Here is a 12090-nt window from a genome sequence, read left to right on the forward strand (position 1 = left end):
CCTCCTTCCATCACCTCTGATTTTATGGACTTCTAGACCAACACAACTTTTCAAAACAACTTCTACTCCAGGAACAAGACTTCATGTGTATTGCAGAGAAAGGGAGGACTTTCTATACACCTCAGACTGGCATCCTATAGGAAACTTACTGCACATTCCCTTTATCTTTGCTTGTCAGAAAAAGCAGCCCAGAGTGGATTGACTGATGCTCGCAGCATACCTGTGATCTCAATGAAAATTTAGCCTTCATACTAAAATCTCTCCCATCCTTGAGCCAGTGAAAAGGAAAGGGAAAGTAGACACAATTAAGAAGAAATGCCATAGAAACAAATTAAAATTATGTCTCTAATCAAATATTTCCTATGGACATCAGGCAGCTATTAGGTAGTTTGGTGAAAGCTTAGGATGCTTCACAAAAGCCCTTTATCTCCAACAGTGCAAATGAGGTTAATGGACTCATTTTCACTCTGTGATTCACTTCCTCTGTTCTGTTTCTTTGTTTTATGCAGATAATTGGAAACAACAAAGAAACATCATTCTCTAGAGCTTAGTAGGGAAGGGAAATTCACTTCTTTCCAAAAACACAAATTCAAGAGAAGAAAAAGAAGGAAAATAAAACCAGTGGGCAGAAAATAAGTTATACAGAAGGGTAATAGGCAATTAGCACCCACCCTCCCACATTTACACAATCTACAGAAACGGCTCATCTTACACAGCTTCCCCTTACTCTTTAGGCTTGCATAAAACATCACTACTGTCTGTCCCTTAGGAGGATCTCAGTATTCCTGGGAGATGGCACTGGAGAGGCACAAAGCAAGGGGAAAAAAAGATTTTAACGGTACTGAACATAATATTCTCTGACAGAGAAATGAATAATACTCTTATAGTTTACTTACTGGTAAATGTACTAAGTACTTTTCTAGTTTTTCAAAACTAGAAAAGTTAATTCTACAAGCAGAAGTCACAAAATATTCTGATTTCCACATCTCCTTTATTCAAATGATACTGCATGTGTTGTAAAAATTTGGCTGTGCTGGTCAACGACAAGCATTTTTGAGAAAATATTGTACTGCAGTGCTGAAATGCAACTTGTAAATCTTTTCTTCAGCAAAGACAATAACATTGCCTATAGTATACATTTGTTGTATTGACATCAGGAAACAGGAAAATGAAGAGGCTCACTTATTTTGGAATCAGAGAAAGGGGAAGCTTGGAGAACAAAATACTTTCAAACATATAGTAGCTCCTTCAAAGATGAAGTAGGCCATCAAAGAGTGTTCAGAGCATGTAGAAATGCTGTACAACCTCTCCAAACACAAATTCAATGGACTGAGTTTTCTCAGTATTTTGAAAGGTCAAGAAATACAGCAGTGGGATTGGATGAATATCATAACACTGCTATCTCTAAATCTCACAATTTATCTTTTGCATATGTTATATATGTCTATGTTTCATAGTACAAAGGTTTAACAGTGTAAGTATCTGTAATTATCATATTCAATTCTTTAGCAAAGAAGTCTAGATTCATTTTCACAATGAAAACATCACAAAAAATTGATAATTATTTCTGCTAGCCATCTAGCATTGTGCAGATGGCTATTGCCCTTGGAATTCAAGAAGCTATCACTTTCTAAACAACCATGTGTATTTGCAGCAAAGAAGTGTTTGATGCTTTCTTATCTGTACTTATTCCTAAGGAAATTAATGAAAATATCTTTGATTAACACCTGGCCCAAATTTTTGTGGTTCCCCATTATTCTCCTTCTCTACATCCTCTTGCAAATGTTATTTGTTTAAAGAAATGACTTGGAGCACTTCTAAAGACAAGCAAGGAGGAACATGTACATTTGGAGGGAACAGAACAAAAATACCTTTGCCTTATGAGATGCAGGTCATGAATATAAAGATTAGGTTTCTAACATGCATCCAAAAGACTTTCTTTAAGTTGCAGTCTTTAATATATTATTTATATATACATAAATAAATAACATTTATATGGAAATATTCATGTGGGAACACAGTATTATAAATGGGTTCTGTAAGTTAAGCTTCCTCAGATTCACAGCTTCTGAGTTTATGTGAGTAAGTAGTGTTGCAAATGCAGATTTTGATATAAACTTGGGACATGAAGGTTAGGACACCACTGCTCTTTTGACATACCTCTAGAAGATCTTTCAGAGGACAAAAGATACTAAGGAAAAACAAACACCCCATAGTTTGTGTAACAAGACCGTGTATTTGCATGAACAGATGTGGGAATGAGACTTCAGGGATTTCATGATTGACTTCCATATCCCACTAGAACAATATCTGCATGCATGCTTGTTTTTTATGGAAGAATGGTGGAATTATAAAGCACAGGTCAGCAATGACAAATCAAGCAAATTTCACAGTCAACTGAAATGACAACAAATCAACCTGACTTTTGACCAAGAAAGGGTACAAAAGCTACCTGGAGAATCTAGACAGTCTATTCCTCAAAGAGAGAGAAACAGAGGTAAGACATTTCAGAAGACATCAGTCAATCTCTCTCCAGAAATGTAATAGTTATCTGTGATTTTACCTATCAAAATTAACAGAATTTAACACTTGATGTATTATGTACAGCTTTTCTTCTCATTGTCTCCTATGTGCGCTTAATAACTTCGTTTAATTAGAACGTCACAGATTGTTCTGACAAATTGAACATACTATGTTTTGACAACAAAATAATTTTCACATTTTAGCATGTGGAAGCTGGCTATACTAGAACTCTTCTTTGAGTCAATAGGCTAAAAATACAGTATTAGCTGAATTATGGATATTGGAAAATAGGCATGTTACAGCAACAGGAAGTTTAACACTTGTGACAGACCTTTAATTTGGTAACAATGAAATGCAAACAACCTTGAAATTACTGTTTTCCCTTTCTATTTAGAGCACTTCATGTAACACTAAATTTTCCATTCCTTGGGTAATGTTATGACTATTTATAGTATCAAATTTATATTTTATTTTCATTAGACATGCACCTTGTAATTTTTAAAGAAACCAATTCTTAACACTGATAAATTCTGCTTTTAACATTTATGTTCACTGTCTGAAGAATTTGCGTTCAATCTCATATGCGTGGCACACTTCAAAAGTGCAACCCACATTTTTTTTGGATCAAAAATATTTTAACACATAAAGACACTTTTTAATATAGAAATTTAAATGTCAGTTTTAAGAATTCAAGAGTTTTGATGGCCTTTTTTGATTTTCATAATGCTAACATAGAAGACCAAGCACAATTAATATCAAAGCCACAATTTTAAGCACTCCTTTTTTAGTATATGGACTCTCAACAAACAAAAATACTGAACAGTCTGAGGCTTCAATCTGTGAGAGCTTCTCAATTATACACAATCATGACAGAGCTTAAAAACCAGCAAAAAAAAAAAAAAATCAGGGCCTGTCCTGAACAATTATTTCTTTTTTTTTCCTCTTCAGGATTTCAAACTTAAAAATTTTATTTTCTCCACTTGGTGCCTTTTGTTTAAGCTATCAAGTCCCCTTTCTCTGAAATGTTCAGAGATCTGAGAAATCATTCCAAGTTAGATTGAAAGTGAAATTAAGTTTAGTATTGCACACCTAGGCTTTTACCCCATATTAGGATACACATAAATGAATTACATCCTGACCTCCGTTTCACCTGTTATATACATTAAAAGACAACAGCACTTCAGGCATGTATTTGCTCTGACATTTTTTTACCTCCAAAGAAATATTTTTTTCCCGTCTTGACTTGTAGAGGGCTGTTGGTTCGAACAGCTGAAGCTTCATCGCCATCAATGGTGAGGACAGCAAAGTTTTCCTTAGCCAGGAACCGAACTTCATGCCACTGCCCATCATTGAGACCAGACCCTGTGAAGAACAGAAAAACACATTGCAACATTTTACTTACTCCAATATTAACTATCTCTATGTGTTTTGTGTGACTCTTTCACAGGCTCATTATATAAGGTTTAATAAAGGTTACTGCAGAAATGAAATCATTTTAGTGGGCTAACGAGGTATTGTCATTAAAGTGGTAATTACAAAGAAATCCACATTATATCATAAATACAAGTCTTGGAACTACTGAAGTGTCCAGCTCACAGGCATAACAGTATCTAACTATAGATGTTATCACTCACCTTTCCTATCAAATGGCCATATTCTGCATTTTATTAATAAAGAATATGTCTTAATTGTTTCTATGATTAAGCTGAGAAGAAAAAGATATCGATTCATCCATTTAACTATAGTGAGTAAGAGTGCCAAAGGGCACATTATGCTCATGTTAGGCAGATATTGTTATAGATATTTCCAAGAAAAAGGAAAGTAAAAATAGGAGGGGAAAAGGCTCAGGTAGGTGGTGAATTCACAGCTAATTGGGATGTCAGGCTACTCAGAGAAGATGAAGACAGAGGAAGATATTATCACAGAGGGACTTCAAAACCAGCAAATGTCTGAAAACCTCACAATCTTATGGGAGGACCATCCTCCAAATACTGGCAGCAGTGAAGCAGATGGAATTGTTCATTCATTCAGATCTTTTAAAACCCACAGAAGTTGTATACTTCTAATGTTGTCTCCAGCAGCTGGCAGAAAGCCAGTTTGCTTGGCACATTAAGAACTGCCAAAGGGTGCTGGTTTGTTCTACTCATTTCCATGCAGACAGGTTATGCTGGGTCAGCAAGTGAGTAGCAAATGCTGGAGTAAAAGCAAACTGCAAATTTTGGCATCTCTTACAAGCAATATTTTCTCCACCTAGATAAAGTCACCTTAGCAAAATGTCATTTGCCAAAATAAAGCACAATGCAATGTAATAAGTTGTTTCTAAAATTAAGTGGAAAGCAAAATGTCAGCAGAAGTATAATGCAACATAACTTCTCAAAATATTCAAAAGAATGTTACCTTCCATGAACAAAGAACAGTAGTCACAGCAAAGAGATATACCTAAACATTGGATGATTTTTTTTTTCCCTAGTGTTTTCGCATCTTTGTTTAAAATATGAAATCAAGTTGTGAAATAAAATAAGAGGCTCTTCTCATAATATTCTTAGAAAATTTATTAGTATGAATAAAAGTGGCAGAAGCCTCTTGAAAATGCATCAGTAAGAAATGTTACTACTAAAGCTTGTAAGCTTATTCAATCTAGAGTAAGAACAAAGCCCTAATATACCAAATATGAGGGAATTTTTCTTTGTTTGTAAGATCTTTCTCTATTTTCATTGCTCCTGAAAAAGAAGAAACTGAAAAACATGTAATTATAACATAGATAAAATTTTTATTGATAATAAACTAAGAAAGAAAATTACACAATTATTTATGGACTTCAAAACCAAATTTGTTACAGCGTGTGCTACTACAACTGCAGCTTATCAGAACATACTTAAAATCCCAATTTTCCAGCCTGAGATGACCTAATATTAAAAAAAATCTATTTTATATTTTTATCAAGGTATTTAGAATGACCTTGAACTGAATAACAACCATTAGAGACTCCTGGACAAAAATTAAGAATTGGCTATCAAAACACGGGGCACAAAAAGCAGTGGCATGAGCTGTTCATCACAAAGGGAGGTATAGCTAAAACACTCTCCGGAAAGGGGGACAGTGCAGAAACCAAGACACCTCTTGTATATGAGACAAGAAGTTGCACAGCTGAGCACAGCCAAGCCCCTCAGCCCCAGGCAGGGAGAGGTGAGGGAAAACAGGGCAGAAACGGCCCTGCCAGCTCCAAGGGAGAGTGGGAGCAGGGAAAGGAGGGGCTCTGGCCACCAGAGCAGAGCAACAGCTCAAGAGAGCAGGAGCAGCAGAGTCCTGGTCTTACCCGTGCATCCCCTCCTGTGCTGCTCAGCAACAGGATGCAGAGGAGTTGTGACCGAGGAAGTTGAGCTTCAAGAAGAAGGAGGAAGAAAGGTGTTGTTTTAATGATTGCCTTTGTTTCTCACTACCTAGATCTATTTTAATTGGCAATGAATTAAATTAATTTTCACAAGCTGAGTCTGTTTTGCTTGCAACTGTAATTGGTACATGATCTCCCTGTCTTTATCTCACTCCATGAAATTCTCAGTCCTTGCCCTGTTGAGGAGTAGGAGCGAGAGAACCCACCATGACAACTGATGGAGCTAGAGACAGATGACTGTACTATGAAATTGGAAATTCACTGTATTTCATATAATAAGGCTAAGCTCACCATCCTCACCTCTTGAGGATACTCCTTCATAAAATAATGAACTGAAAGTACTAATGAGAAAAGTTTTTAAAGTTAAATATGGCATGAGATGCAAAATACTTCAGTTATTTTAGTCTGTACTTTTGTATTTTGTGTTTGTACTGGGCTGTCCCCATGTGCAGCAAAGGGAAAACCCCCCAAGCTCACCAGCAGCACGCTGAGAAACTGAACATTACAATGACTCAAGGCAAAAAGCAGGTGGAGGGAAGGTGGATGAGCAGAGCAGGTGGTTCTCCTGAGCAGATCACGAAATGAGACCATGAGGAGAGCTGCAGGTTAAGAGCAAAAGTGATTTCATGCATTCTCTCCATGTGCACAGCATTTAGCAAGATTTAGCAAGGGGACACACTGCTGTCTGTAAGCTGCTTGCTAGAGGCATGATTGGAGAAGAATTGTTGTTTTAATGTATTAAAAATATCTGCCCCTACAAGTTAGCATCATTCCTGTCAGTCCCTGAAAGATGACACTGTTTCTGCTTTATGAACTCTTCAGTGTATTGATACATAATAATAATAAATTAAGGCTGTTTACTTAGCTAAAGGTATTACCCATCCTCATGGAGCTTTGCAGTATGACAGTAATATTCCCAACTGTTCTGGCTCAAAGTTGTCTCAAAAATTCTTGTACAATTTTATGTTTGCTTAGAAAACTTACTGGTACATTTTTTTTCTGTTGAGTTTACTGATGAATACTAATGAGGATTGCTCATTACTATTCAGCATATACTCACTGTTGTCTTTACAGAATTTTGCTCCCCAGTCAAAACACTAAAAGCACTTTTTATCTCTGCCACTGTTTTTATCTGATTTTTTATTAATGTGTATTAGTAGCACTAGTGTTAAGCCTCCTTTATAAATGGCACAATGATTTGTGTCAGGAATTTAAATTATTATTGGGATATATGATGTATTCTATATATATATACATATATAATAAGGGATACATTTGTAGAGCTGCATGACCTGTTTCTATTGTAATGTTTTATTACAAGACTCATGTATATAAAGATTATTTTTTGCTTGCTGAGATCTTTCTGTAAACCAAGACTCATTAATAAGAGTAGATCATGTCACCTTACAATAAAAGAATTTTTAGGTGGAAATTTTAGGATTACCTACATCCCAAATGCACAATGATGGTTTCTCATTGCAGTTTAATTTCCTCATCTGAGCTGATACATATATTTATTTGCATTCCTTTTCTTCTTACTTCTTTTTTGAGTATGCAAGTTGAAAGAAAAAAATAAAAAGAAATACATATTGCTGCCACCACAAATTCCCTACTGAGTTCTGAAAAAATGGTTTCATATGCAAATTAAATATCTTAATGAAATGCATTCTCTCTATGTAGGATTTCTATTTAAATGACATTATTTAAAAAGTAGGACTCTTGAGTTAGGCACTTTGATTGAACAAGAAGAAACAGATGTTTTGCTTATTACATACATGGAAGAAGAACTAGATTAACGAATACTAAAAAAGTACAAGGGTTTAATACATAATGGAGAATTCAGAAAGATAACATCTGGTTGAGTTTTGCCTCAGGGAAAACTATAGTAGCAAAAGTCTCAAATTCTTCTATGGATAACCTTGTGTGATCAAATCTTCCTTTCAAAGGTACTGACCCATGCAGTGACTACCAATGAGTGCTAGCTTATACAATCTACTGATGTACCTGGACAAAATTCTTCTGAAGTTAACACCATAACATCTGCCACATCAGAACAGAACCTTTTCTTAATTTTGATATAGGACTGTAATCCAAAATTTACTTTAAATGTAAAGAAGAAAACAAGGAAAGAATATCATCATTATCTTCCTGAATCACTGGAGCAATGCAAGGCTATGCAGCTGCACATGGGTTTTTAGTTCCCACTGCTGTAGTAAATATTCCGTATTGTAATTTCTTGCATATTCTGTTAGGAGATGAAGCTCTTAATACTCAACCTGAAGACAGAGGGAAAGGTTTATTATTGTTTTCACTTTAGCCAGACAGAATGACATTTCAGGATGTTCATAATTGTTATTCCTGGCTAATCCCTCACCAACTCAGTACAACTTTGCACTAGTGTTTCTGACTATAAGAAAAACAGCCAACAGAGTTTGGTTTGAAACATTCAGCTGTGTTCAAATATACAGCAGTATATGCCATGAATATTCAATCAGAAAAAGATAAAATATAATCACCAGATGTAATTACATGAGCTGTGCTTTTTTTTTTTATTTAGTTAATTGTAATTTTAAATTGGAAAAGCAAAATCACAGCTCCTCCAAAAATAATATTTTAGATAGTTTCTTCAATAAGCTATCTAAGTATATAATTTGTTATAGGACTTTTGATTCAAAAAATATGTTTTTAATTTTTATTAGTTTTTTGGCTATCCCGATGAGCAATAATATAAGACAGTGTAAAATGCAGTCCTTGAAGGTATTTTGATGATGGAAAACCTTGTTCTCCAACAGAAACAAAGCAGCTATGTTAAATTTTATCCTCATGTTTAAGCTCAGAGTTCTTTTTTAAGGTGAATAGTTGGAAAAATGTTCCAATTTTGTCTGTTGGTGATATCTAATTTATACTGGTTTTGCTCTGCAAGTTAAACATAACATTCTCCAGAGAAGAAAAAATGAGAATTCAGCTTTATATGTATCTCTAGCCTTGTGTGTATAGGACTCATTTTTGAAAGGGCAGGTAATTTTCTTGTTTCCACAGTTAATACTGTTGTGCAGGAAACAGAAAATACAACAAATACATAAATCTACAATGCTGCAGAGTCTTTATAATATTCAAAAATATCCTTATAAAAGGCTTGGCTACTAGCGATTTTAATGTAACGAACCATAAACCTGTCAAATAATGGTCAAATTCATAAAGATTTATTTTTGTTCTCTTACTGAAAAGTAATAAAAACAGACAAAATAAAGTTTACACTTTAATGACATTTACAAATTCTAAGTTTATAAACTTGTAGAATCTTGTGCAACTTCTGAAACAATTTTTACTTTTCCAACAGAGGATTTTTCTCTCCTCTCTCTTCTCTTCTTCACGCATTCTTTATTCTCATTAAAAAATAAAATTAAATTGTTAAATTTTGCCTTAGACATGAAAATACATACACTTGGAAAATAGAATATTGATATGTGTTTCAGCTTGCAGAAAGACTGCTGCTAGAGATCAAACACAACTTTTGCAACTGTCTTCTTTCTCTATTCCAGTCAATATCACATCAGAAAATGTTGGTTCTCAAAATGCAATCTGTGCCCTGGAATTACATAAGACACTTGCTCAATGGCAATCACCTCCATGAATGGCTCCTGGATTAATCTTTACTAAGAAACAGGCAATGGTCACACATTATCCATGAGTGACCATCACTAATAAAACTTAGTGTATTATAAAAATATCTATAAAAATGTTAACTTAGCGTATTACTTATTATTTAGCATAACTGTTCTGAGCTCCCCAAAACTATTTGCAGAGCAGCATCTAGCTTTATCTGCCTTTCAGCTGGCAACACTATAATTACCTTACAACATTGTTCCCCCATACCCAAACAATCATCATCATTGAGACTTGAAGGCATTTACCCAGATCTAAGAGTACCTAGAAAAAAAAATCAACTTTCTTTACTTAAAACTAGGAACATGCTAATGCAAAATATGATCTATTATTAGGAGTCAAGCAATGTCAATAATTGTAATCAAATCTGGCAATTTAACTCCGCTTTATCCTACATACACAATTTATAAAAGAAACCTCCACATTTTTTTTCTGGAAAATTGGTTTTTTTTTCCCTTGTGAATTATAAGAAGTAAACCATCTTAGAAACATCGTTATACTTATAAATCTTGAACTTAATTTTATAATTTTAATCATCATCTGCTAGATACCATACTGCACTATTATTTTTATATGCTAAGCATCTTAATATTTTGATAAGCGAGCTAACCAGTACTTTCCATCTTATGAAACTTTAAGATACTTGGTTTGTGGCTATTATTCTGTCGTACTTCATTTAACTTTATTTGGGAAGGCCTTTCTGAATTTGAAACCCTCTTGTACCACTACAATTATTTATATTTATTGTATATTTATTATATGCAGGGCTAAATTTGAAAAGAATAGAGCAACAGTATTTTGTCTTATCTTTGGACTAATAAAGTTCAGATGCCTACAAAACCATGACAGAGAAAGTTCTTATTCTTGGCACATTCATGCTGGCTAAACAATGTAAAAAAATAAAATAAGTAGATATTCCAGACAGGGGAGGAAAGTGGATCTGTAACTTTTAATTTCACAATACTGAAGTATTCAGGGAAGATTCAGAAGCATAGACTAGTGGTATTTCCCTAGATTTTCTCACTAGTTCCCAACTTAAACAGTTTCACTTTGGTGTAAGCAGCATACTTAATTGCAAACAGAACAGAACTCAGTGCAGAGGGTTTTGTTGGTAAGAAAAAAAGCAGGTACAGAAAAAGCAGAAAAAAACCTCCATGGAACTAAAAGGAAATTGACATTTCCAGACCAACAGCTAAAATTGAGTGTAACATTGTTTTGATATTTTAAATGCTCGAGACAAGCTTACCAGCCTGGGCTTTGAATCAACAAGAATATTTAAAAAACATTTTTTAGTAGGAGATTACTCAAGGGTGAACATCTTAAAGTACTCTGGCAAAGTGAAGCCTAAATATGTCTAAGATATTCAAACAGTTCTTTCAATACATCTTTTGTGGTCATCAATGCATGACTGAGAGTTTGAAGTATATGATGGGAGAAGAGGAGACTGAGCTTTATCACTTAACTTGTGGTACACAAAACCACCTTTTATGTTGCTCATTTGGCAATACTTTCAAATCAGCACCTGTAACACTTTCATTATGCTCCTGCTTAGAAGATACAGAAAGCTCTAGGCTGCAGTTTTTAAGAGGAAATTTGCGTAGCAGCCCTCTTTTGTAACTTAATACTATTATACAATTAATTTTACCTTTATATTTATATTATATACATTTTATTTATATTTTATATATTTATAGATATATTTATATTATATACAATTTATTATATGTTTATAGTTTTGTCTTCGTTGTATGTAGGGCCCTCACAACAAATACGAGAAACATTGCAATTTTTTCTTCTAAATTAAATATAGCACTTTTTACAAGGATTTGCTCATACCTCTGCCTCTGTTCCAGGGGCATGAACTGTAGAAAATCAAACCCACTGCTCCCACCAGAAAAAATTACTAAATGTTGGCGTTATCTAGCAAATACTAATGACTGATTTATTAGTGTTTCTTCATGATCTATTTCCAATTAAATTCAAGCTACATACAACAATTTTTATTTAAAGCCTCTTAAAAAAACAAAAACCAACAAAAACCAGAATACTCCACTGCCAGAACCAAACAGTGCTACATATGAAAACTGATTTTCTTCGAATGACTTTCCATAGGGTGGTTAAAACCCTGTTACTGACACATTGAGGCTGGACTCAACCTTGCTGCAGACCAGTTCTCCAGCCAAAAAGAAATGCAGAGAACTTCGCACAGCAGAGGACAGTTTTGTGCATGAGCCAGGGTCCTACAGAGGTGGAGGTAAAGGTTTATATGTAAACTTAGTTTGTTGCTGAAGTGTGTGCATAGAGCAAATCTTGCAGTTGTCCCCACATAGTGGACTTAGTTTTGTATTAGTAAGTCTCCACGCCTGAGGGCTGTATTTTCTCCAGATGAAACTAAGCCCAAGCTCACAAAGTCCAACTCATGTGCAAATGACTTTGCATGGACTTTGAGGTCTCAGCATGAATTGTTCTGCTCTGTTATTCACTCCTATTGTGCTGCACTGCTTGCTACT

The 12090-nt window shown here is 34.7% G+C and overlaps 1 protein-coding gene across 3 annotated transcripts in view; it reads right to left on the reverse strand.

The window, feature by feature from the left end:
• The window catches only part of CNTNAP2 (contactin associated protein like 2), a 1021862-nt gene that overhangs the window by 454794 nt on the left and 554978 nt on the right, over positions 1–12090 (reverse strand). For all 3 annotated transcript variants that reach the window (XM_030970934.1, XM_030970935.1, XM_030970936.1), the window contains one exon: positions 3736–3885. In XM_030970934.1, coding sequence (XP_030826794.1) covers positions 3736–3885 — 150 coding nt within the window. The remainder of the gene's footprint in view (positions 1–3735; positions 3886–12090) is intronic.

This window comes from Camarhynchus parvulus, chromosome 2 (assembly GCF_901933205.1).
Source record: "Camarhynchus parvulus chromosome 2, STF_HiC, whole genome shotgun sequence".
Lineage (NCBI taxonomy): Eukaryota > Metazoa > Chordata > Aves > Passeriformes > Thraupidae > Camarhynchus > Camarhynchus parvulus.